Consider the following 27,308-nt stretch of genomic DNA (forward strand, 5'->3'; position numbering starts at 1 on the left):
GACTAGCAAGAACATTGTCTCTTTTATATAAACCAAGAGATTTCCACGAGCTCTGTTCTCGACATTTATCCCTTTCTTATCAAATCATGAACATTGTACCCTTTAGTTTTTATTAGATTCTGTAATAGTAGCTTCAACAACAAAATGATGTACCTTAGTTAAGCATATTGATTTTCTGAGGATTTGGTTATCCTTCTGTGCTTTATTATATGTTAATGATTTTTTTTTCAATATTATTATGTATTGGACATATATCTGGATTTAATTTAGTACTTAAACCGATGCAAACTCTAGAGTTTTCATCTACAGTATAAACAAACGCATGATCTGCTGCTCTCTATCATCTTAATGAGTTCTCTTGGATGTGTTTAGGCTAGTAGATAGTGGTTGATTACTTCTACAGAATCATTACTACACCTGATTTTTCAAAATGACTTTGTACATACTAACTCAACACCAATTAGATTTTAGTGAAAGCCAAAACATCTTACATTTATCATATACAGCGTGCATTGATAGATACAGAAAAAAAAAACTGTAAGATGTAAAGTCTTATGTTTACTTTTTTTTCTTTTAATAAACCAAGTCTCTGTTGATTGCCTGTTGATTTCGAGTTTACATGAAGTTACATTTTCATCCACAGGTTACTCTCATGCTCAGCCTTTTAATTAATCCCTATATGTCAAAATTTTGACCACAGTTTCTTCTTGTAACAGACAGATCGAGTACAATTAGTTTAAACACTAGGAAATTTTTTCTCATAAATAGAACGGCAAAATGTAGTACCACTTGACAGTTTTTCAGGACCTTAGATGTTGAGAAGTGAATTATAAGAAGTAGAGATACAAAAGAAGAGAGGATAAATAGATGAGGCTGATGAAAAGATAGTCTGTTGACAATAGGATCAGATAGAGATTATTATTCGTTCATCAAATCTGTCTCTAAGAGTCTACAATATGTTCTAACGTACCTATGCAGCACTACGATAATTCTAGAACCAAGTAATCAAGTAGAAAGCTCACGTAATAACATTATCTTTCTATTTACTTGGATTCATTGAGCAACATAATGTTTACAAGAATATAATATAATTTGTTATCATCAAGACTCTATTAACAGTATTCTACGTTTCTTGGACTGGCTCTGCAGATTGCTGAGATACTAGACAGTATTTTTCTTGATGATAGATATAGTCTGAAATCATTCACTTCATTTGGTATTTTTCTTGTTATGATACACGAACACACACACACACACACACACACACACACACACACACACACACACACAGATATATCATCACCAACCCAATAAACTTAAATAATGGAGGTACCACTCATCAGCTTTGCTCATCCTCCAGAGAACAGCCTAGAATGAAGCTGAGCTGCCTAAACCACCCACGTCAGATGCCAATGCCATAATGTATATCGTCAACCTGATTTAAAATACCATTGCCACGCGGGACATTCTATCATATCAACTTTTTCAATTTTATATCATCATCGTAGCGTAACATAGTAATGCACTATAGATAAATCGAAAATAAAGTAGTTCCCATTCAATCTCCAATGACTATAAATACACATGAGAATTTGCTTGTGTTTTATCTCATTCTGTGTTCTGTAGGAGCACTTCTGATTAAACTAGTTAGCGAAGTGTCTTTTAGTTCAGCATGAATTTTGTAGTAGTAAAAGCAACGGCTATCTTCTTAATTTTAGCTCTTACTGCCGTCGAGCCTCAGCCTGTTCTAGATGCTAGAAAAAAGAGGTCTAATGTTGAGATATTGATCAATCTATTGGTGAGTGAGGATCTTGTTACCAACTTGCCTGGCCAGCCTTCTGTAGAATTCCAGCACTATGCTGGCTATGTTACTGTCAATGAAACAAATGGCAGGGCTCTCTTTTACTGGTTTTATGAAGCTGCTACTAACCCAGATTTAAAACCTCTTGTCTTATGGCTTAATGGAGGTGAGCTGACTGATATACATCAAACTTTACCTGATCAGTTAGGTATTAAAACTAACATATAGCTGGTATATAATTTTTTAACCATGGTTGTTTCTAGACCTCATCTGAGAAATGATTCATTTTTGCGCAAACCAGAAGTTCTGTTCTGTCCCTTTTTTGTTTTTGTTTTCCTCAGCATAATTACAAATCTAATCTTCGTAGCCATCCATACTCCACCATTTCATCTCCATCTTTTGACCAAATCTGAGCTTAATATGGTTATCTATATAGCAATACATAATCATATATGTGTGGAAGAGAAAGCCAGCATATGTATATACATATACATATATATATTGGTTCCATGATATCTTCATGTTGCCTTATGTTTAGACAGTCCGTCACCCAATATTAAGCATGTTAGCTGCTGCAAATAAACAATTTCGTAAAGTTCTATTTGACTATTTTGTAGTAATCCTAATGTACTTTGTTTAGTGGGGAACTGGGGATCAATTTTTTTATTTCCTATCCCGTGGATCCACAGTTTAAAATAATTTATATACACTTATTTAGGTACTTTTCCACTTCATGTTATATGCTGAGGTGACAAGATGCTATATGTTTCAGGTCCTGGGTGCTCTTCTGTGGGATATGGAGCAACCCAAGAGATAGGTCCATTCATAGTGGGCACTGATGGTTATGGACTTAGCTTTAATAACTACTCATGGAATAAAGGTATGACCATGTTCTGGGGTACAGCCTCTCAGTTTACAATCATATCATTTATATTACAAACGTGCTTTTCTGTATGCTTGAACATCATATGCTTCTGTAACGTATGGTACTCCATCTTTTATTTATCACAAACTTGTAGTAATATGTTAAATTTGATGCCTATGATGAAACAGAAGCCAACATGCTGTTCTTGGAATCTCCAGTTGGGGTTGGCTTTTCATACTCCAATACAACTACTGATTATGATAATCTCGGAGATGATTTTACAGGCAAGATATTTAAAGAGTCCTACTGATTGCTATAAATCTTATTTAACAGATGTGTTGTCTTCAAAGTTAAAACCAGTTCTACTGGATTGATCCAACTTTTCATACATATGGTGAAGCCAATATGTTAGTAAGATTTTCGTGACGTTTTCTATAATTAATTTCTGATTTATTCTATTACACTGGCTACTTGATTCAGCTAATGATGCATATGCATTTCTGCACAAGTGGTTTCTGAAGTTCCCATCATACAGAACAAGAGCCTTCTATATTGCAGGGGAGAGTTATGCAGGTAATTAACTCATCCCCAATCCCTCAGACCCTAACCTTAACCATGTAATGCAATCAAATTTGTTACCGTACTCAAATAATTCAATATTATTTTGTTAACAGGAAAATATGTTCCAGAGCTAGCGGAGCTCATCAATGATAAGAATACAGATCCGTCAATGCATATTGATCTCAAGGGAATCCTGGTATGAACCTTGGGAAACAGTTACAGTTGTTTTTCCATGTAATGTGGCTCTATGTATTTTATATTGAAGTGTTTTCTTGTATTTGATGTATAGCTGGGTAATCCTGAAACATCAGATGCTGAGGATTGGAGAGGTCTGGTAGATTATGCTTGGAGTCATGCTGTGGTATCAGACGAAACTCACAAAATTATACGTGAAAACTGTGACTTTGATGGTGATACTTGGAGTAATAAGAACTGTACTCAAGCTGTGGATGAAGTACTAAAACAATACAAGGAGATAGACATTTACAGCCTTTACACCTCAGTCTGCATAGGTGATACAGCAAGTTCAGATAATGGCGCAATGCAAGTCATGACAATGAAGACCACATCTACAATGGTGGGTGAAGATTTCAAGTGATAATTTAAGCACACTTGATCTTGAGTTAGCTCAAGTTAGATACTTATTTTTATGATTCGGGAACCCTTCAATTAACACGGTTAAACCTTGAATGTCTGTTTCTTTTATCAGATGCCAAGGATTATGGGTGGATATGATCCGTGTCTAGATGATTATTCCAAAAAATTCTATAATAGAGCAGATGTACAAAAGGCCCTCCATGTTAGTAATGGTCACCAGCTCAAGAACTGGAGCATCTGCAGGTAATTAATCCGGTTTTATTTTGGACATTGTTGCTACTTATTCCATGCCAGGTTTTCTGAGATTGCTAGTCAACAAGGGCCAATTTGCTAATAAAAGTTGGTTTACTTAATTTTATGCAGTGTCAAAATATTTAACGACTGGACCGATTCAAAGCCATCAATGCTTCCTATATACAAGAAACTCATTGCTGCAGGAATGAGGATATGGGTCTACAGGTACATTTAAACTTATTTCTACATATATAATATATATTCTCCTTGCCTATCATCTAATTATGGTTTTGTTTTAATGGATGGGGTTTTGTTTCTATGGATGGAGCAGTGGAGACACAGATGGAAGAGTTCCTGTGCTATCCACAAGATATAGCTTAAGTGCTCTGGGACTACCTATCACTAAAGCATGGACACCATGGTACCACCAGAAGCAGGTAATCAGCTCCAGCTAGCCTCGACTATGGAAGTCACTTGAGTTTGATCTTACGGTCACATTTACAAAACTGATTATCAATGATATTAATTTTCCCGGAGTGAGTCTAAACATTTTAAATATGACTTGGTTGATATGGTTAGGTGAGTGGTTGGTTTCAAGAATATGAGGGGCTTACATTTGCAACATTCAGAGGAGCTGGGCATGCAGTTCCTTGCTTCAAACCAAGCAACTCTCTGGCTTTATTCGCCTCTTTTCTCCTTGGGGAACCTCTGCCTTCCTCACGATGATCAAGTAATTGTCACAGTGATGATAACTCAGAACTGATAACGGAGATCATCCTATATTTAGATATATGGCGCAAGGGGATTTTGCCCTTAGTCTTAGTATATGTCACCTTCTACAGTAATACAGGGCAAATTTAGTAGAAGGCCATATCCAAGAAGATGTTGTAGAACCCCTTCTAATCTCTGCATAAATAAAGTCCTTATTGGCAAGAAAATCAAGGGTTAATGAATGGCAAATGGTACTGTTGGTCACTGTACTTGGTTATAAAATTTCACCGTTAAATGATATTTGAGTAGGAAAAAGTTGTTAAAGAAGCGCATGCAATATGCTGGACGCCTTCAGTTGTCTAAAGTTTACATTTTATTGGTATGGATCGTTTATTTCATTGTCCTCGATTCCTCGTTGCTGAAGAGTGACAGCTTCCAATACATACACTTTGACATCCCTGGTTGTAATGTTTCATCATGACGTGGTTTTGGAAATCGAACACATGTAAAAAGTGTTAGCAGAAAAATGTAAGAAGTATGTAGGAATAATTCAAAGCCAACATCATATGCGTGTAACTAAACACCATTTTTCTTCATATGGTGTAAATTCATTGTATACTTTGGTATGTTAACAAAGATTAATTCTGCTAGATTTTGGTTCAATTCATATAATATAAGATTCATCCATACTGTTATTGATGCAGGCTGACAAATAAAACTCTGACTAATTTTTCAGTTTTGATAATAACTTCTTTTTTTCAAATCTCTTGCATTAAAAATCAATGATAACAGTCAACTAAATCTAAAACTTGTATTCCTTAATCTCCTTGATTTGGCCAAGTAAGGAACGAATATCTCAGTAAATCTCATTAAATTCACTCAATTTGCGTTCATAAGATGCATATTCCTAAAAATCCTGGCCAGTAAAAACAATATTTAAGTCATGAAACTGTGAGATCTTAATATTCCGTTGTATGCTTTCAAAGACCCAGTATTATGTATCTCATGGAGTTTGTAGTAAAAACGACAGTCTTCTTCTTCATTCTGGCTACTGTTGTGGAGCCTCTGCCTGCTTTGGGTTCTAGGAGGACATATCAACAGTACTCATCACTGGAGACTGGGATTAGTACTAGTGTTGATGAGGATCTTGTGACCAACTTTCCCAACCAGCCACCCGTAGACTTTAAGCACTATGCTGGATATGTCACCGTGAATGAAACAAATGGACGAGCTCTCTTCTACTGGTTCTTTGAGGCTGCTACCACTCCTGAAGAAAAACCTCTCGTCTTGTGGCTTAATGGAGGTAACCTCTACTGATGACAAACATGAACAAAATCACATAGAATAGTAATTTATTATTATTATAAATGTATTCCTTGTAGCTATGGAAATTGAAATTCCAATCTTGAGATCTCATCTAGCTAGGACGCAATGTGGATAGTTGAATATAATTGGATCGATCAGGAAAATTATAGGCAGATAAATGTGTTCAAAACTTCATACGTCACATGCTGTGTATTGATTCGATCGCGAGTCCACTTATATTAAGGGACCTAGCTACTAAGGTCTGATCCATCTTTCAGGCTCTGAAAGATTTTAACGTTCGACAAAATGTCCCAACTTCAAGTACATATATATAGGTCAAAATTGGGGTTTTTTATACCCTAAAGTTATGCGATGAGGTGACTAAGTGTTAATTTGGCCGGGTATTACAGGTCCCGGGTGCTCTTCTGTGGGATATGGAGCAACCCAAGAGATTGGTCCATTCCTATTGGACATTGAAACCCAGGGACTCATATTCAATAACTATTCATGGAATAAAGGTATGTCATATACTCCTATAAGTTACTATACTTCACATAAATTAGTTCAAATCAGATGAGTTCAGCTGCTATATATATGCAAATCTGCTTTGATATTTAGCTTCAAATAATATATCGAGCTGCTCATTTGATGGTGTTCTCAATTTATTCATGAATATGATCACTATTTGGTAGTAGAATTTGATGTCTCTGATCGGTGACGCAGAGGCCAACGTGCTATTCGTGGAATCTCCGATTGGGGTTGGCTTTTCGTATACCAATACAACTTCTGATTTTGTTAATCTAGGAGATAACTTGACAGGCAAGTTACATGTAGAAGTTACTACCAGTCTACCGCTGTTGTTATTTTTTTATTTTGACAACTTCAATACATGTTGATCTTTTATATGTAGTTAGGCACAATCCTGATCTAAATCAGAATAATTTATTTCTGTTTCTATCAGCTCAAGATTCATACGCTTTTCTGCATAAGTGGTTTCTCAAATTCCCATCATACAGAAACCGGACCTTGTATATTGCAGGCGAGAGTTATGCAGGTAAATTAGTCATGATCATCTGCAATAATATGATATCCCTTGTCTGTTAAGTATCAACCGTACATTTTCGAAAACAAAAATCGGTCTGTGATCGAAAACCGGAATTCTTCACGTCTTCATTTGTCAACAGGAAAATATATTCCGGAACTGGCTGAGGTCATCTTTGATAGGAATTCAGATCCTACTCTCCATATTGATCTCAAGGGTATCCTGGTGCGTGTATATGGTTCTTTTTAATTTGGACTCAATTAAGTTTTACTTAATCCAAATATAGACTATTTCTCATTTCATCTATCCATTATGAAATAGTAAAAATTCATTCTTATTTATATCTTATCTGCTTGCAGATGGGTAATCCTGAAACATATGATGCTGAGGATTGGAGAGGTCTAGTGGATTATGCTTGGAGTCATGCTGTGGTTTCGGATGAAACTCACAAACTAATAAATGACAACTGTGATTTCTCTGGTAATGATACTTGGAGTAACAAAAATTGTACACAAGGTGTGGATGAAGTATTAAAGCAGTACAAGGAGATAGACATGTACAGCCTTTACACCCCGACCTGCACTACAAATAATACAGCTAGTTCAAACACTGGTGGTTCGAAAATGCAAGTCATGACGATGAGGCGTACTTCCACAATGGTGAGTACAGACTATTCGAAAATACACGAAATTATTACAAATTAGAATATAGTCCAGACTCCAGAGACGCTAATTTAATTAGATCCTTCATCCTTGATGGTTTTTTTTTTTTGCTTTGATCAGATACCAAGGATTATGGGAGGCTATGATCCATGTCTGGATGGTTATTCAAAACAATTCTTCAACAGAGCAGATGTGCAAAAAGCCCTCCATGTCAGTGATGGTCTCCAGCTCAAGAACTGGAGCATCTGCAAGTAATTTGCCAATGCCCTATACTAATGGACACAAAATATATAACTGCATATATGATCAAGCTTAGATTGCAAACAATTAATACGGATAAGAACATGTTATCATCTACTTTGCAGTGATCAGATATTTTCCAATTGGTCAGACTCACGGCCATCTCTTCTTCCTACATACAAGAAACTCATCGCAGCAGGACTAAGAATATGGGTGTACAGGTACATCTTTTAATTTTCTTCATAGAGAACTATAGGATACTTCAGGAGTTATTGCAAAAATCATCCTAGTCAATTTTGGTTTGATGGATCAGTGGAGACACGGATGGAAGAGTACCTGTGCTGTCAACAAGATATAGCTTAAGTGCTCTAGGGCTGCCTATTACAAAGACATGGAGGCCTTGGTACCATCAGAAGCAGGTATTGGTAATTCATGACAGTATTAAGCTCTCTCTAATTACATTATATATAATAAATCTAATATTTATGTTATGATCAATCAGGTGAGTGGTTGGTATCAAGAATATGAGGGGCTTACATATGCAACATTTAGAGGAGCTGGGCATGATGTTCCCTCCTTCAAACCAGCAGAGTCACTGGTTCTGTTCACATCTTTTCTCCTTGGAGAATCTCCGCCGTCGACTCGATGATTAAGTCGTGACCACAGCTCTAGTGGGGAGTTAATTTAGGGAGATCAATCATCCATATATACTGTAATAAAACTTAAGGCTCAATAATCTGTTGACGCTCTTAATCTTAGTATAGAAGGACAAAGCTAATGCAACAGAGAAATTTACATCCAAATTTACGGAAGAAATAATATAGATTGATTATAAATTAAATGATATGGTCATCTCATACACAAATCCTCCTACTAATTTTATATAGAAGAGAACTTTTCTTCAATATTGTAGCGCGACAAAGGGGACAATGGGTGAACTTGGCTAATGACTTACGGAGGCATGCATCATGAAAAATATGTTTGCAATTACATAGTATGGCACACTGATCGTCTTCCTTGTACTCCGCCAAACAAATTGCACACTCGGCGTTTGTTCGATGTTTAAAGGTCATGTACCCCTGTGGCCTTGTGTCACTCGAACTAGTAGTGTTAACTCGCTGTCTCATGTTAGCCGAAGTAATGTTGTCTCGCGGCCTCATGTCACTCGAACTAGTGTTGCCTTGCGGGCTCGTGTGACCCGAAGTAGTGCTGTCTCGCGGGCTCGTGTCACCCGAAGTCGTTATCACCTCCGGAAGGTATCTTTTTAGGATTTCATAAGTAGTGCAGTGTAGTATCGCCACAGTAGATGTGTATAGGAAATTTTTGGTTCCAATTGATACAAGGCAATACGGGAGAAGATATACAAGAGTCCTTAAAAACTTGTTGGGGTAGTGCCTCTTAACCTTGGCTCTAAATAAAATATAAGGTGGGAGAAGAAGAAGCGCCTGTACGAAATAGATTGCATGCAGCAACCAACGTAAGTCCCCTTGCAAAGCCATGATCAATGATGGTAGAATTACGTTATGGCTAATCGGAGTAGTTGCATATTTATAGATATCACTGCATGAGTTCTATTTAATTTCCTTTTCTATATAGGACAAGGAAACTTGTAGAATCCCATCCGAACTAACCATTGGAAAGGCCACGGGGATTTGACTGGCCCATGGGTCTTTATTGCGTTTGGTTGACCGTCGTTGGCCTAATTTTTCGTTCTTTATTTTTTCTTTTAAAAAAAGAAAAAGAAAATGGTAATTGGTAGGCTTCTCTCTCCGTTAAGGTGATCGGGAAGTGGTTGGGAAGCAGCTAGGCCGAGTGGCTGCCGATATCATTCCCGAATGGTATGGTTCCGGTTCAAGTCAGCTGCGAAGGTGTTAGAAAAAAAAATGGCTGCCATCGTGGTCATCGGATGAAACAGGCGCTTTTCGTGTAAGTGCTTAGGATACCCCCATCCCTTTGGGATAGGGGATGTTCTGAGTCATATATGACAGGTTTCTAACTTCATATTTCGCTAAATAAAAGTGTAGATCTATGTCGAGTTAGTATGGTGTATACAGACTAGTTGAGGCCTTAGGCGTAAAGATGTTTGATGTGGTTGGTTACAGAAAGTAATATATCGATTTTTCTCTAGTAGCTTGCAACTATTTAGGGCTTCACTTTTAATTAGGCTTCAGTTGAGTTCAATTTTACCGCATCAAACGAGATCAAAACGCTAAACTTCACCACATTCTGTCCGTACGTACAACGTACTACTCTATATAATATTGTGATCGACGCGATTCATCATTCCACGCGATTAAGGTGAATAGGCCAAGGACACGCTACGATTCCACCCAATAGAAAGAACGCGACAATTAGGTGAGGAAGTGTGGGACGAGCCAATGCCAATTCGATTCATATGCATAGACATTAGATTAGAAAGACAATACTATACATAATCATACATATACTCGATCATATATATTGACATTCCAATGGTGATCTTAGATAAAGGTCATATATAATGCCCATGTTTGCAGTGTTGACATTTGTAAACCCCAAATCTGGATCATCTTCTATTTCAATAGATGAAAGAGACATGGAATAATCCCACGTCATTTTTGTTGAAAGCTTTGTCGTCGCTCTCTATGATACCCTCCCATTTCTTATTTATTTCCTTCATAATTTTCTTCCTATACATTCATGCATAGTGGCATACTAAAAATTGATTATACATCGACGATGATTAATTAGTACCAATTAATAAGTTCGTATACATGCCCCCATTAATTATTTCAATGTTGTAATTGATTCCTGAGTCAATTTATTGTGATAAACTTAATAATATACATCTAATGATGGTAATGAATCTAATTAGTGGTCGCTAGCTAGCTAGGAGATAACCCTATTCATGAACATATCTAAAAGTATGCTCAAAATAGATCGAGGAAGAGCATGCAAGAATCAACCCAGTATAAGAAGCTTGATGCATATCATGCCCAACTCCATTATATATATTCTTTAAAAAAAACTCCATTATATATTAACATAATTGGATTTTTAATTAATTGTGAATACAGATATACATATATAGCATCACCCCTGCCAGAAAATTGTTATCACCATATATGGGTTTTATCATTATTCAGAAACATCCTCATGTGGTTTGATTAATGGTGATGGCATGTAAGTTTGTTACAGATTATAGATTACAATGACAAATGGACAAGCAATCTCCCATATATAACAATCTCCATCTTAATCAAAATGAAAACAGTTTCAGACAATGCCAATTAAACCATGGCTGGGGCTTCTCTGAACTTCATTTTCTGGTAATTAGAACTTCAAAATATCTTCATTACGCTAGCTATCTAGCTCAATGTCTACATATAACATGTAATACCAACAAGTAAATGATACTCAAACAATTAACTAACCAGTAAAAACAGAGATTATGTGTCACTAAATAGAAAAGAAAAAAAAGATTTATGAAAATATATATACCTCGTCATCACCCGTATCTTTGTGCTATAGTTACACTCCAATGAGATTATGTACTAAGCTAGATGATATCAATATATTCTGTGTTTCTGAATTCTTGTTCATGAGTTCCAATTCATACTGGGAAGATGAAACTGTGGGTTGAGCGACCCAAGAAGCGAGTTGGGGTGGAATGCCGCGTTCTGATGAGGTAACTGGTTTAGCATAGAAACAAAGGAGGTGTTGCTTTCATCAACCCCACCACCACCTCCACTGCCACCACCGCTATTGAGATCAGTATGAAACCTCTTGCTCGACGATGAATTAGTCCCCATCGATGATGATCCCCCCGCTTCATTCCAAAACGGCGATGGAAGCTGACGTTTCGAGGGGTTGTTGCTCACGGGCATTACGATGTCGCCTTTCGCACTCGACATGAACTGATGGGAAAGGTTGGAATGACTACTGTTTTGCACGCCTTCACTCGATAATATCCCGTCGAAGAAATTGTCCTCGTCATTTTCCAGCAACGCCGTGTAGTTGGTGGCCTTCGGCGGCGACGGCTTCGGCATTGACTGGACAAAAATACCCTCCATGGAGTTTGTTGTAGAGTCCTCCTCCCTGTGATGATGATGATGATGATGATGATGATCATACTCCATCACAGGCCTCTGCGAGTTGATCTTCTTGTAAATCCGGCACAAAACCCAGTCATCCAACTACACAAACAAAAACATGTAAAAAAAAAAAAAATTAAAGCTGTGGTGATGAGCCTACCAGCTATTCGACAACATTAAATTTTTCGAGCTTGATGCAAACGTGTACCCTTAGGGAGGCCTTTTTGTTGGTCGGATCAGGAGGCTTGAGTGCGGCGCTGGAGTTGTCGTCGTTGACGAGGCGATACTCGTGCATGATCCAATTGGTTTTGATTCCCTTGGGCGGTTTCCCGCCGTAGAAAACCAGAGCTTTCTTGACGCCCACTTTCTGGTTCCCGTTCGATGTCAGAATCGGCTTGTCTGTTCCGGTCGCCTTCCAATACCCCGAGGTGGCCGCCCTGTTCGGCCTAGCTCCGTTCGGGTACTTCCGGTCTCTGGGACTGAAAAAATACCACTCCTGCTCCCCAAACGTGGCCTTACCTAGAATTTTGCATGACAACCATATTAACACAAACACGAATTGAGACATATGAAAGAGTGTATAGGAGTATGATCAGATTTAGATTGACAAGTCGTACTTGGAAGCTCCCAAGGATCGAACTTGTACAAGTCGACCTCCGCGATGATGGTGACGGGAAGCGGAGCGGAGGCGGCTTTATTCTTGAGGTAGTGGACGACCAGCTCCTCGTCCGTGGGGTGGAACCGGAAGCCGGGAGGGAGCTGGGGGTGACCGGAGCCGGAGGAGGAGTCCGTGCTGTCCATCGGAAAAGTGGTGAGGAATTGAGGGGGAGAGGAGGAGCGATGAGGAGGGGTTTGCTTGGAGGAGGAGGAGAAGTGGTGAGGCTGCACAGAGTGGCGGCGGTTAGGTGACAAATATAAAGGACCAAGCGGCGCCGGTGAGTGGTCGACACGTGTAGGTGTGATGCAATGGTTAGGCGACACGTGGGGTGTGGGGACCGGGGGGAAACGGTGATGAGAGTAAGGAGGGGGGGAAATGAGAAACGGGACGGGGCGGGTTTTAGGGGTCGGGGGTTTGGAACTGCCTGTACGCTTTTTCATGTCATGCTTTTCTTATGGGAAAGGCTTCAACCAAAAGCCTAAACAACACCATAAGAAAAGCTTCAACCAAAAGCCTAAACAACACCACCTCCTTCCAAATAACAGATTTTGTGAGGGAATGAGATCGGTGGTGGCGTAGCTAGAAATTCCATTTAGGGGGGTCAAATATAACTAGCTATTATAAATTTACAACCTAACTATTTTGATTCATGTAATATATATGTTTATACATAAACTTTTTCAAGATTACCATAATATATTGATTTGATTATAATTTCTTCTATAGTAACCAAAAGAAACCAGGAAATGAATGTAGCAAACATTAGAACACGAAAGTAAAGAGATAGAATTGGGCATTTAACTAAAGAAATAGCTGAAAATACTTTCTTGTCACATGTTACAGGATTCGTCTATAGTACATCGTTGCATACCATGTATACTGAATCGGACGGTGGATAGAGAGTGTCTTGAAATGCACGTGGGGTATGTGAGGTGTATGAATGATGGATTAGGAGCGTTGCACGCAGGCAGCGCTGCCAATAGAATTTTCCCGTGTTACAACCCAATTAGAGGGGTTATTTTTGTATTACATTATAGTTCTATATACAAAATTCACTTAATTAATCAGGTAGATAATTGTATGAGAACCCTTCTCGCCCCCTTTCCCTACGCCCATGTGAGAGATAGAGAGAGAGGGTTTTCTTCACCGCACGTGGGGCAATGTGCTTGTATAGTATTTAGTTTTTCCTCTTATTCTCTTATCGTGTTGTACGGGATGGATCGCCTACGATACGAAAATAATGTATCGATGTAAGTACGTCTGTACAATAGTCAGACACAACAATAGATTAATTTTGATGTGGTTGTTAGATGAGAATGTATGTCATATTTGCCTTTGTATCAAATCTAGTCAAGTTGTCATGTCAGTACAATGATATATATTAGTGATTTTGATGTCGCGTTATCATCTATTTGATATAAAGTTTTGAGTGCTAGTGATGCCCTAATTATAGCTAGATGAGGATTCTTGCAGAACGGTTCTACAAATAATCCAGATTTTCGAGATTGTTAAGGTAGCAAATTTGAGAAAATTAGCTAGCCAGCTAGTTCAATTGGACATAAGTGTTGTGTTGTCTGCTTGACTTACATGAATATGCTTTACTATCAAACATACAAAGTCAAGCATTAATCTTCCTTCTAGTACGATTAGTGAGCTTGTTAGTACTTGGTACTACCCGAAGAACTCACATGCAGTGTGTTTATGTGATTCTTTAGTGCTGAAGTCTACCCTACATTAGTCAAAGTTGAACTAACCAACAATAATCATATAGTTGATTTCGTAGCCATATAAGAAGGGTACATAGGACATGTTCCTCCATGCCTAGGAATCTAGGATCACAATGAGGCTATGGAGTAATGTCATCACATCGTTTGTTTTGTATAAGAAAATAAGAGAAGAAGAAAACTTGTGCATATAATCATCCATTCATAACCGGCCAAATCAATGAAAAGAACAATTGAACTTGCAAAAATAATGATCGATTAACTAAATGATTTCATATTATTTGTTTGATTATTTATAGATTGTATTGTGAATTTGTGATCGAGCTGAAAATGATACGAATAATATCAGTGAGCAGCCATAAACAACTTCTGTATATATTTTCCATGTGTAAGGTGGGTAAGTGTTATTTTCGATCTATAGGTAATTAAAGTATGATACGTAATTATCTATTTGCCACTTTGGGTAATATGCCCTACCAATTATTATTAATTAGCAATGGGGACGATTACTCATGCGTCAAATACCTGATTATACAAGGACGGACTTTGACTACCACTATAAGATTAACTTCTATCTGCATCTTACTGCCCCAGACTTCTTTTACAAGATTAGGAAACAACACCATCCTATAATAGATAAATCTTCTCTAGATGGATGGAGATGACTGCTAATAACTGACCCGATAATTTAATTTAGAGAGGTTCATGATGTTTTTATATTTGGAATTTTCTGTACATAATCATCACGTTCTGTGGCTAGCTAGCTCATCATGTCTTAAGTGTTATACAGAATCCAAAATCCATGATGTTTCTGTTTCACATTAGCCATGTGATGTGGTATATATAGCTGGATCTCTATATATGTGGGCAATTTTGCGTCGTTGTTTGATGTTTGTTAGGCACACGCCGCACACCAAACATATCGATTATCAGGATCAAAATTATATGGAAAAGCTCCAAGATAAGCGCCAATTATATGGTCGATGCATGGCCATGGGCATGTTGATAGTTGTTTACGCCTAGGACGCATGACCTAATTGATAGAATTCGGTTTATTTACTGTGCACCCAACTAAGTAGCTAACTAGCTATATAAACTACATCACACACATCAACTACTTCTGAAATGCTGAATTTACTCGATTAAGTTTTAAGTTTGAATTGCCTATCTTCCCTCTCTTTTAAGTTTTAAGTTTGATTCCTAAACACACATATATAGGGACAGCTATTCATTCGTCTATTCAAATCCGTGTGTGGTTTATAATATGAGACCGATCTTCTCATTGATGCAACAAAATTGTGTAAGCAACTAAGCATGCGACATGAATAAATATGGCTTCAAGTCCCTAGGAGGTAGTGTTGTGCATTTCTTACTGGAAATGCGGTACCGCACTGATTTAAACCAGATAGCGAACCACATTGTTGTATGCGGACTGGATTAGAATTGTGAAATGTCAAATCACTTATAAATGGACTTGATTAGGATTAGACATTTTATAAACCGGATAAATACCGAATCACATCGGTTTCAAATAAATAATTATTTTTGTTATTTATTTAACAATAATATGGTGGTATAGTAAAACACTAATACCCTAATAGTATCAAAACATTATCTATAAAGTTCTAAGCCGCACGATTGTCAAGATCTATTATAAATTGACTAAATTCTATCTCTTTATATCACTTTGGTTTTCTTTCTCAAATTCTAGTATATTTTAAGACTTAAGAGACATTATTATGTAGTATTATTCAAAGATTTGTGCTTTCAAAACTTAACTAGTATTTTGGTTTATAATATTATTCGGTGACTTGATGACTTTATTTATTTCAATTTGATATGTGGAAATAAGTGGTTTATCCGAAATTGCACCGAAACCGCATTAGAAATGTGATTTACCCAGATAAACAGGGATATTAGATATAATTTATAAAATCACCAAACTATTTAAAGTGGATTGGATATGATTTTACCTACCACAGCACACCGTGCACCCCTCTACTAGGAGGTGCAACTTGTTATGAAACAATATATAGCTTAATGGGCTTTTTCACATGGAGGGCCTTGACACCACATGCTTTTGCTTCATGCCCTATCAGTTCGATAATGATATATATTAGTATTATTGTCTCCTAGCCACTAGCACAACTCGATCTCTGCCTCATTGCAAGGTTCAGTTTTAACAGGGAATTTGGAGGGACTGAATCATAATTCTGCAATGAACGTTGAATAAATTAATGAAAGATGAGCTCGAAACATCTAAACTCCTGAAAAACTTCAAGTAAAATCTGTAAAATCGATTAAAACAAGAATACACATCAGTAATCAACTTTTAAACAGTGGTTATACAAGCTTATAGAATATAATCTACACTCCATGTGGATTGGTGTAGATATTGACAAGTCGGACAACAAAGTGACTCGGTAAACCTAGAACTGATCACGGAGGAGGGATGATGAATATCAATTCAGTCAAGTCAATTCAAGGGGGTCAATATATCCAGTTCCCACAAACATGCATGCACATATGTAGAAACTTTATATATATATATATATATATATATATATATTAATGTTATTTTAGTTTTTTTTTCGAATTCTATATGGCATTTACAGTATGAAACTACTAGCTTCCTGGTAATCATAATATAAATTCTTTGCTATTTCCCGGCCAAGCGTATCTTAGATTTGAATTTTGATTTCCATACCCTCGACATTTCTTTTTGGATAAACTAATTAACTAATAACGGTATTCTGCTATAGTGCTACTACTATAAATAATATTGGTGATTGATCCCTTGTTCAATTAGTTTAAATTGGTCGCCACTAAAGCAATATGTCATGTATAACCAATTCTGGTTATTTCATGGTGCTTTCTTGCCTTCTCCAGAGAGTCTTCACACCATTGATCAAGAACTTACGGTTGAAAATGTTCGAATATTCATGGATCCACGAATGATGCACATATGCAGGTTGATTATGGTCTTATATATTGTACTTAATTAATGATTTCATTATTCTCTTGATTATTCAAAAACAAATAGATCATTTCTTGTTCGACGAGAATACATAGGTAACCATATGCCACATTCTTTTTGTTGTGTTAAAGCACTGCATGGAAATGTAACCTCGCAATACATAGCACATTCCTTGAGGCTTGAGGGACGGGGTATTGCAGGGGCGAACTAGATAGGATGATAGATCATGGTACGTAGTAGATGGGACTATAACGACTGAAAAGAGTCTTATTTATCGAACATCTGAACGATTACCTCCTCATGTAACACATTTAATATAACCACATAAAAAATGAGCCGGACATTAGCATGTAGATATACCGCATTGCATATACCAGACCTCTGCATATTTAGTGTTGCAACTACTAATTAGTATTATTTTTATTTCAGTAGAAAATGCGCATGCCGCATGGAATACTTGTTATAAGGATTTTCCAGTGGTAATTTATAAAGCTCTTGCAACATATGCATATATATGTCTCCAAGATCACATTTCATGCATCTTTCATGGACGTGCAAGATCTCAAAAGAGGAAATTTATTACATTTATTTAAGTATGAACAATAATTGATGGATTACAGTAATCATATCAACATTTGTTAGAAGACATTCTTTCCTGTTATTTTATACAGAAAAAATCAATTGAATAATCTGTAGTGACCAAATTAAACCTAATAAATGAATGAAATAATTTCGTTGTATTTTATAATTGTGTGAATTAATTTTCAGCTGGGTGGGTATCAGCATAGATGATAACTACTGGCATTGCTCTTGTTGATATTCGTGTTCTCCTTCTACCTCCAGCAAGTTCTGCATCACTGCATCGGAAGCATCTCTTAGAAACTCCGACCAATCTCTGCAAATCAAAATGGAAATGTTAGATTCTATATTTGTTTGTATGTTGAAAACTTCAAATCAAACAAACTATCTTATGTGTATATATACATACGCTTTAGAGGAGTCGAAGGTAAGTCCGACTGTGTATTTGGCTTCTTCAAGTGCCCAACTAAACCTCTCAATCTCGTACTGGGGGCAAACTCCATTGTCCTTAACCCTAAGCTGAGATGGCTTCACGTTGCAGAAAACCGGTATAACCCTCTTTTTAGATTCCATTAGGAGAGCGAGTTCGTGGAGACAGAAATAAGAATTGCAGTACTGCGGCGAAAACACAGCAATTCCAATCTTGCATTTCCGGATTGCGGCGTCGATCTTGTCAAACAACCTGTCCCCGGGCTTCATGTTCTTACTGTCCAAAAAAGGACGCAGGTTGAGCCTGCTCGACAGGTGGTAGTTCAGCAGCCCCGCCAGGGTTCTCTTCGTGTCGATCCCACGGTGATTTATGAACACGTCGCAGGGTGGGCCGGGCGGAGCAGGCGGCGCCTGCGAAGAGAGGGTGGGTACCATTTGGACATTGCTCATGCGGTTGTGGCGGAGTATCTGACGAACCAAAGCTGGTGATGAACGCTGCATGGCTTCTTGATCAAGCTAAACAGAAAATTAGACTTTGTAGTACTTTCTGTACGTCTAAAAGATTCTGTCGTATTTGTAATTCAAATACAAAATTTATGTGTTGTAATTGTGAGGTAGCTAGATTGAGATATGAACCGACACAAAAGGGTATTTATACATATCTACAGGTAAGTTGGATGGTTGGGTTGAGACCCTTGAATTCTAAGTTTGGACTTGGAGAAAATACCTGGTAAATTATTTGAAAATACACAGAAAATCAGAGTGGCCTTGAATATGTTGACTATCTAGGCTTATGGAACAGTACTTTTGAACCTTCAACCACGTTAATTCGATCTTAATTTATGTTCAAAAACGAACATTTGCTTTTACTTGGTCACTACCTAGCTTGATCGAAGATCGATCTTCTTCATTGAATCACGGCTAACGGTTTGAAAATATTGCAACGTTAGAAACCAGGAATGCATATATGCAAAAATATTGGTGAGTCGTAGCTAAAAAGAAGAGCTGAAAGAAAAAAAAAATTGTGACCCAGTGAAAATGAGTAGTCTGAAATTAACTAACAGATCGAAGACATATAGAATGCAGATTGGCTGGCTGTTATATCTTATAAACCTTCTTGCATGGAAAGTAACTGAAGTTTGAGCATATACATGAGTGGTAAAAACAGTTTGATTTTCATGGACTTGCATGGATATTGGTACTAATTAAAATGGTCAGATTGGATTAGAATATGTTTTTTTTTTGTAATTGTTTACTTTTAATATGTAATGGCTGAATGATTAAGCTACGGTACTTTAAATAGTGTGTTTAAACTAAGAGATTTTCATGGACTTGCATGGATCATCATAAAATAATGCAAGATGCGCGCATTATAAATTAAGAGATTCTTCCTTAGGACATGGATGACCAGTTGGTGCTTTGTACTAAATAGTGTGTTTTGGAGTATAGTTTCTCTCTTACAATCTTTTATATATATATATATATATATAATTAATAGTCTCCTAATAATAAAATACATATATGCATTTTATGTTGGTACAATAGTGTAGCATGCATGCATCAATAATACTTTTGATCCTAGTATAATATTATCTCGTATCTCATCTCGTATATTTCATAATATAATTAACAGATAGATAACAAGTTCAACAACTCATAGACAAACACGTCTTACACTCCCAACTCGATCAACAAATTCAAGTAATTTGTTCAAGTGTGACAATGTGACATAAAGAATGATGCATGTTAAGATCCTAAAAGAATGCAGCTTTGTAACGTGTGTAGAGCTGTCTCTGTCAGTGTGAAAGATCAAATTAATTTGTTTAGGATATGAACCAGATTTTCCATAAGAGTTGCCTTCTTACTTTTTAGTAGGGCTGGGACGGGAATGAGATGGTCTGAGATTATTTTCATACTGATATTATACTAATTTTATATTTCGTTATTGGTATCGATTCAGTATTGTCATTTTCAACAGTAATACCGAACTGAACCGATAACGTTTGGTTTTGGTACCGTTCGGTACTTTTTTGGTACTAAACTAGTAAATTCTATAAGACCTACATATGTATCATGCATTAAACTAACTAGGATCAATCATGAACAAAATTCACATAAAAGATACATTTGACACACTTCACATTTTCACAAAGTTGAAAGATACAAATTGAGAGTAATTCCTACAGCTACATATATTTATGCACAAATTGAGAGTTGTATACTACACAAATTCATACTTCTACACAAAGAAAGTAAACACAAAACCCAAGCTCCTTCGATTTGAAACGAACACGAAGTCAACCATAACCTAAAGACAGTAAAACCCAAAACCCAAGCTGCATATATGATTCATACTTTCAGAGTTTCAGTTGAGAATTTGAGATTGAGTTAAGGCTTACCTTAAGTTTTCTCATCAAGATTCTAAGAGGCTTTGATTGAGACTTAATATTGAGAGTGAATGGCGAAGTCAGTAATTGAGAGTGAAAGGTGAAGACGCAAAGTGAATGGAGGCGATGAGTTTTCGATGGAATGAGTTCGGGTATATGGACTTTTGTGAACCCTAAACTCTCCCTCCAAACAAATATAGGCTTTATAGTTTCAGTACGGGTATGTATATTCAGTATCAGATCTAATAAAACCGGCCCATCTCGGTTATATGTTTCCGGCATCGGCATCGATTCAATATCGAAAATTTTTACCGACTCATCCCGTTCCATCAGAATTCGGTACAAGACAAACGGTTTCGGTACCAACTCCCGGCCCTACTTCTTAGTATGAATCTCTACGGAACAAAACGTGCCCTTTGACTACGTTTGTATGTGTTTTAAACTTTAGAGTTTTTAATCTTCAATTTGAGCGGGCACGAGGGACCCTTGTGTCCTGACCTGTACTCATTGTCCATAGTGGGAAACATATATGGTTTTAACTTTGAACGGATGATTTCAAACCCAGGTGCCCGCCTTTCTTTTGGACGACACAAATCTTCTGAGGAATACTTTTCCTCGTAGCTCAATCGTCTTCCACACTTCGACACAGCACGAAAATTGATTTGTGTAAAAGTATAAAACGCATTCTAATATGAAAAATCTAATTTGCATGCACGGACGCACCTAATTGCAAAGAAACATCAGTTGTAATAGTGTGCACTGTGTACATTAAATTAAGCACGAAGTGATTTGACCCTATTGGCACACATGAGAACACTAGCTAGAAGCAAATCTTAATCAGTAGAAACTATTTTGGAAGAGCTTGTTTCTCGTTTTTAATTCCGATGAGAAGTTAATTAAAAAAATTCCGACGACAAGTATATTAAGTGATGAAGCTTCTCCTGGAATGTTAATGGAAGATGAAGCGACAGATTTTGTTATATGCGTAGAAATTTATGCACATTTTCGAATGATCAGCACTGCAAAAGAATAACTATTCACCTTTTCTTTTGCTGATCGAAGTTAGTGAACATATATTAGTTATGACTTCTGAAATCAATATGCTCGACTAAATTTGTGAAATCTCAGTCAATTATTGAACGGGACTTTTATATATGCTTACCCGATTGAATAATTGCATGTGTCATTTGACGTGACTCCAATTTGGTCGTTTCCCAAAAACCTTCATTTGGGGCGTAATTAAACAATTTTTAACTTTGATAACCAGCACTAACCTAGCAATGTTTCACAGTGGTATGTTTCCTAATGTGCTTTGTTTTTAAAGTATATATATAGCTTGCATGCTCCCCTTAAGTCCTTAAACTTAATTTTCCGTCTAGTTCTTGATTAGATTTCTAAATGGACTATTATGGTTTGGTATTAGCCATGAAGTTTGACAACAATGACAAGCAAAAAAATGAGCGGAAATGGTGAAATTTCATAGTCGAAGTGAGTACGTGAACTTGAATCGAAGTCATATATATGACACATGTATCGGACAACAAAATTGCCTCTCAATTTCAATAGAAGGGAAATTAAAAAGTAAAAAGGCCTTCATATTCCGTATCCTGCTGCTCCTTTACTTACTTTTCTTGATCAAGGGGTTTGCGAAACCAGTCAAAGTTCTATAAAACGGTATAAGAGCTAACTGAAGTACTGAACGAATGTAATATTAATATTGGTTAGCTACTTTTTTGGCCAAATAGGAGTCCCAGTATGATTATTAAGAGCTGGCTATTTAAAAATGTGGAGTCTCCTGTTCTTACAAGTCAAATTCTTGGAAGTCAGCCTCGGTCGGAATGGATCAGGAAGATAGAAGTGTCAATTTAATCGATCATTGAAATGTTTCTGTTCGATCTGTTCTTCCTCATCTTCATTCAAACCCCAAGATTTTGGGGAGCACATCACATTGTGCCAATAATCCTTGTGCCAACACTGTGACACTTACCAAATTATAACACATGTCATCTGTTTTAATATAACTTAACTTTTTTTAAATCAAATACCAGTACGGTTTTCAAATTAATTATGAACGAGTACAACTAAGTCCAATACAACCATTACATATCCTTCTGCCGCCATCTTACAGACGGAACAAGAAGTTGTAAGAACAACACTCTCACAATGGTACATATGATAGACTACACATTAGAAACAATTTAACCAACTCCCAAGCCTTTTATCCACTATAAAGATGAAGGCAATTCTAGAACCTAGAACAAAATAGAATTCAGATAAATCTAAATATATAGTTATGAACTTAAGCGAGACCTAAGCCCAATATTGAAAACATGAAATAAACAACGGAAAAGAAAACCAAAATTGGGCCCAAATGTTGAGATCAAGCCCAAACCACAAAGCCCAACCCTAATATGAGTGTAGCAAATGCCGAGACATCACCACCTCTTATGCAATACCGTAGCCGCCCAAATCCAAGCACAAGCTTGTGCCCAGGCCCAAGCCTTATTTCCAGAAAGCCCAGACCCACCTAGCAGACCGCAGAGATGATGGCGCACCTCCCTAGTCGGCTCCTCTGGACAACACCGGCAGCAGCGTCACCACCACCTAACATCAGCCCTCATACCGATACGCTCTCCCGCAGTCCTGCAACCAACCTCCCAGGCCAACTCCGGCAGACCCAAGATCTGGATCATAGAGATCTCGGCTTTGGCACTGCAACGTCGTCACCCTCCGTCAATCTTCAACTCCGCACCACCACTCGCCTGCAAAGCCGACCACGTTCAGTCCCTGGAGAAAGCTAACCCAACCCCACCTCTCTCACCACCTGCTGCCAAGAATCTCCACAAGAACCCGGAAAAGTAGCTCAGTCACCCTACCGCCTGCATCACGGCTGGACCCACCATCACCGGCACGTCCGACGACGCCGTCGTAAGGGCATGTCACCGGACCAGGCATTCACTCACCAAAGGGCGCCGCCGAGGGTTTAGAGATTAATAAACTTGGATATCTATTAGTGTAACATAACTTAACTCGGTTAAAGCTCGTCATTAAAAAATCCACCGGAAAAACCCACCACCCATTCTCCCATGTCTCTTCCTCTTCCTCGTTGCTTTCTTTCTTTTCTCTACATCTATCTGCAACCAACCCATCATCTTTTTCTTTTCCTCCCTCCAATCATCACCATAAAAACTAAAAAAGTACATAAACATGGCAACTGTTCAATATTAAATACTTGTAGCCAAGATTGGTTCATTCTCCTGGATTCATTGAAATTGGGGTTGGGAAAATCTCAAGCAATGAGATCTCACGAATGTGGAGAAGCCAGTCTGATTATATAGATCAATCTTATCAATTAAAACTGCATTTTACTATGGCAAAACACAACTATTCTAATTCAAAATACCCAAAATTGAAACTTGAAAATTTTCATAGAACCTCTCAATAAAATCAACCTGGGTCAAGTTTAGATTTAAGTGTTTGGGGATGGTGAGGTTGGCGTGCGAGATATTGACTGGCCTGAGTTTCTACAAGTTGGTGAGAATTAGATCGTGAGGTTCTAGAGACAGGCGAGTTAGACCCCAGTGGGACGGTAGAGAAGGGTGGACGGAGGCGAAGGAGATCGGTGGGGGAACCGAATAGGCCAGCCAGTCAATTGAGGAATTGAGGAGATAAATGGTGAAAGAGATAACGATGGTAAGCTCAGTTAAGACATTTGACATGTGTCATAATTTGATTAGTGACACATGGATTATTGGCCCAGGTAATGTGCTCCTATAAGTAGTTAATTAATTAAATAACACGAACCCTAAAAATCATGTCCGCTAAATATCCCTACAGGCCTCTAAATCTGATTTTGGGATGGGGTTTTCCTGCATGCCGCACAAGTAATATTTACTCCATTGAAATGGTTTCCAAGCTAGAGTACAATGAACAAAGTTGGCCGTCTTGGAGTATGAGTTTTTGAGGGTCAAGAGCTATGGAGCACTGGCTAAAATCAAACAGGCATATTGTTCACATGCAATTTGCATTAATGCCTCATGCATGTGCTTCAAAACTATTTAATACGGAAAATTGGGTTTTGCCTGCAAACTTTTCCTAGTCTGGAAATCTGGACTGGAAATCTGGAATAGAAGAATATGTCAAAGCTTTCAGGCTTCCTTAATTCCATTTATCAATGGTACTTTAACTGGTTCTGGGAAAGTGCTTTGCAACAGGTTAGAACCAAGAGTTAGTTCTGTGAGTACGTACGTAAGTTCGTAATACACATATACATATATATATATATATATATATATCTATATATATTTATCTCGATTGTAGTTGCTAGCTTGCTTGTGTCTGGTTCATTATATTGATAAAAAAAGAACACTCAACCAGATAATTAAACCTCACTCAATCTCACTTCTACAAGGAAATTGGAGTGGCTAGTAGTTATAATATCTAGTGTGATTGAAATTGTCAATGATCCCAGTTTAGAGTACCGTCATGCCATGTGGTTAATTATCACATGGAATTGGAAGATGCATGTATGCCAACGGAAACCTGAGGGTAAATACGGATTGAGGTTTAGTATTGCCGTTGTGTTTTCTTTGTACCGCAACAACTAGAGTAGTCACATATCCGGTTTATTTTGATCTTAATAATAGAGCGTATATCTGGAATATCACGACTTAAATTGTGATAGAATGTGTGATACACTTTTCACGTAACTTATGTTTTTCTTCTAATAGCATTTTAATGAGACATTTGTATAATTTTTATTTTAAGAATGACGAATTGTTATATATTGAAAATAAAATGTACGAAATAACATAAACAAACTCATACTCCTTAATCAGAAACAACGATAATTAATAGTTTGCGAAATGATTAACTTCTAGCAAACTAGTAAAACTAGAACTAGAAACTAACATCTCAATGTTGAATCTCTGCAGTCGGCACAACGTAACTAAACACGCCTTGTTAGCACGGCTAACTTATTTGAAGTAACCAGAATCTAAGATTTAGGCTTTCGACCCAAATAAAATGAGAAACTCAAATCTGTCGACACTCATCACCTAGTCCCAAATGCAGATCCAAACCTAACAATGAACAAACTCTGAAAAACCAATAGTCCACCAATGTGGCCCATATCACGCCAAGCCCAACATTGAACACCAAGCTTGGACACCAAATACCCAGCCGACAACGAAGGTTGACGACATCTCAGCACCCACGACTGACGACGACGGGTGCCATCTTTACCACATCCTGCTCTCCTCCGGATCCACTCATCCGACCACAAGCCAAACCATGTTGCGCCACCACCAGATGGCTTCGATCTTTGACAAGAACGGCCCCGGATCCCAGATCAGGCACCCAAATCTCATCCCTGACCTCTCTTCAAACCCATCTGATCTAAAAGATTCACGACAAGCAAACCGATGGAGCTCCAATGACCTACCGTCACATATCTGCAACCAATGAACACCACATATCAATCGGAGTTGAGAAGCCAACCCCAAGTTCCTACAAAACTATGAATTAACGGGAGTCGAACTCGATGGACTCGACATTGGGGTCGAGAAGGACGTCCTCCGAGAAGACGAGAGATCAAAGAGAAAAGTGCCCGCACCCCCAACCCTAGCAGAGAAGCGCACTAGGTTTCAGAGGCATATATAGTGCTCTTGAAATACAATTTTTTTTTGTAGGCTTAACATTTGTATAATCTTTAATTTCATAATCAAGCCTTTCCTTTTCTTAATCTATTTGAAGGTCGTAATCAAGCTTTCATAACCGTGCATAGAGATAGAGTAATAACCAAGGTTCTAAAAAGTGTTAGTGCTATGCAAGCAAACATCAACTTCCTAGCGCCTAGACGGTTAGGCGGTTTTGAATTATTAAATATTTATTTATTTTTATACATATATTTAAACTATTTTAATGATAAAAATATATAATGATGTTTAATATTAATTTTAAAAAATACTTAAAATAGTCTAAACTCACAATAACTTAAGTAGAAAGTTCATAAAAAATATTTGAAGAAAAAATAAATAATGAAACAAATGCAATAATACTAAATCTCAATTTATTTATCTCTAAATTATTTCCTAACTCCTTCAGTATCAGACTCAAACTTAATATTCATATTTTTTTCCTTCTCTTCTACTGATGAGATTCAGTTTTTAGAAAAGAGATAAATAGTGAGAGTTGCGGCATCTTTTAATTTTTTTTTAATGTCAAATGATGGTTGACCGCCTAGACCGTTTATGAGTTAATATGGCCGCCTAAGACTGTCTAGGTGGCCACCTATACCGCTTTTTTGAACAATAGTAATAACCATGATAAAGTAAAGCTAAAATAGATAGCTTCTTATCTTGATTTGATACTAATGAAGCATGGACCGAAATTAAACCCCACAACTCCAATCTTTATTCTAAGTTCATGGGTTCAAAACTTCAATTCACCCTATTATGTTCCA

General features: G+C 37.4%; 4 protein-coding genes across 4 annotated transcripts; 2 read left to right on the forward strand and 2 right to left on the reverse strand.

Moving 5' to 3' along the window:
- Positions 1 to 1,643: 1,643 nt before the first annotated feature.
- On the forward strand, positions 1,644 to 5,165 carry LOC126786738 (serine carboxypeptidase-like 31). Its single transcript, XM_050512657.1, has 10 exons — positions 1,644 to 1,967; positions 2,574 to 2,681; positions 2,855 to 2,950; positions 3,147 to 3,239; positions 3,341 to 3,423; positions 3,517 to 3,804; positions 3,937 to 4,067; positions 4,188 to 4,283; positions 4,390 to 4,495; positions 4,638 to 5,165. Exons 1-10 carry the CDS (start codon positions 1,673 to 1,675, stop codon positions 4,782 to 4,784), a joined length of 1,443 nt encoding a protein of 480 aa, XP_050368614.1. The 5' UTR covers positions 1,644 to 1,672; the 3' UTR covers positions 4,785 to 5,165.
- A 609-nt stretch (positions 5,166 to 5,774) lies between these two features.
- Positions 5,775 to 8,667, forward strand: LOC126786739 (serine carboxypeptidase-like 32). Its single transcript, XM_050512658.1, has 10 exons — positions 5,775 to 6,072; positions 6,485 to 6,592; positions 6,798 to 6,893; positions 7,036 to 7,128; positions 7,259 to 7,341; positions 7,476 to 7,775; positions 7,899 to 8,029; positions 8,144 to 8,239; positions 8,332 to 8,437; positions 8,521 to 8,667. Exons 1-10 carry the CDS (start codon positions 5,775 to 5,777, stop codon positions 8,665 to 8,667), a joined length of 1,458 nt encoding a protein of 485 aa, XP_050368615.1.
- A 2,622-nt stretch (positions 8,668 to 11,289) lies between these two features.
- On the reverse strand, positions 11,290 to 13,059 carry LOC126786740 (NAC transcription factor 25). Its single transcript, XM_050512659.1, has 3 exons — positions 12,709 to 13,059; positions 12,300 to 12,610; positions 11,290 to 12,193 (listed from the first exon to the last, which is right to left on the reverse strand). The coding sequence occupies exons 1-3, from the start codon at positions 12,890 to 12,892 to the stop codon at positions 11,597 to 11,599; spliced, it is 1,092 nt and encodes a 363-aa protein (XP_050368616.1). The 5' UTR covers positions 12,893 to 13,059; the 3' UTR covers positions 11,290 to 11,596.
- A 5,186-nt stretch (positions 13,060 to 18,245) lies between these two features.
- On the reverse strand, positions 18,246 to 25,013 carry LOC126789606 (TIR-only protein-like). The gene is made up of 4 exons (XM_050515806.1): positions 24,936 to 25,013; positions 24,565 to 24,616; positions 18,439 to 18,844; positions 18,246 to 18,345 (listed from the first exon to the last, which is right to left on the reverse strand). Exons 1-4 carry the CDS (start codon positions 25,011 to 25,013, stop codon positions 18,246 to 18,248), a joined length of 636 nt encoding a protein of 211 aa, XP_050371763.1.
- Positions 25,014 to 27,308: the final 2,295 nt, after the last annotated feature.

The sequence above is a fragment of the Argentina anserina genome, chromosome 3 (genome assembly GCF_933775445.1).
Source record: "Argentina anserina chromosome 3, drPotAnse1.1, whole genome shotgun sequence".
NCBI classification, from domain to species: Eukaryota; Viridiplantae; Streptophyta; class Magnoliopsida; order Rosales; family Rosaceae; genus Argentina; species Argentina anserina.

Coding starts and splice junctions, on each gene's coding strand:
- LOC126789606 (XM_050515806.1), bottom strand. CDS start 25,013: ATGGAATTAAGGAAGCCTGAAAGCTTTGACATATTCTTCTATTCCAGA. Junction 24,617..24,935: donor AGATTTCCAGACTAGGAAAA/GTTTGCAGGCAA, acceptor AACTACTTATAG/GAGCACATTACCTGGGCCAA. Junction 18,845..24,564: donor CACTAATCAAATTATGACAC/ATGTCAAATGTC, acceptor CGCCCGGCCCAC/CCTGCGACGTGTTCATAAAT.
- LOC126786738 (XM_050512657.1), top strand. CDS start 1,673: ATGAATTTTGTAGTAGTAAAAGCAACGGCTATCTTCTTAATTTTAGCT. Junction 1,968..2,573: donor TGTCTTATGGCTTAATGGAG/GTGAGCTGACTG, acceptor TATATGTTTCAG/GTCCTGGGTGCTCTTCTGTG. Junction 4,284..4,389: donor ATGAGGATATGGGTCTACAG/GTACATTTAAAC, acceptor TGGATGGAGCAG/TGGAGACACAGATGGAAGAG.
- LOC126786740 (XM_050512659.1), bottom strand. CDS start 12,892: ATGGACAGCACGGACTCCTCCTCCGGCTCCGGTCACCCCCAGCTCCCT. Junction 12,611..12,708: donor CGATCCTTGGGAGCTTCCAA/GTACGACTTGTC, acceptor GCAAAATTCTAG/GTAAGGCCACGTTTGGGGAG. Junction 12,194..12,299: donor ACAAAAAGGCCTCCCTAAGG/GTACACGTTTGC, acceptor TTGTTTGTGTAG/TTGGATGACTGGGTTTTGTG.
- LOC126786739 (XM_050512658.1), top strand. CDS start 5,775: ATGGAGTTTGTAGTAAAAACGACAGTCTTCTTCTTCATTCTGGCTACT. Junction 7,129..7,258: donor TGCAGGCGAGAGTTATGCAG/GTAAATTAGTCA, acceptor ATTTGTCAACAG/GAAAATATATTCCGGAACTG. Junction 8,030..8,143: donor AAGAACTGGAGCATCTGCAA/GTAATTTGCCAA, acceptor TCTACTTTGCAG/TGATCAGATATTTTCCAATT.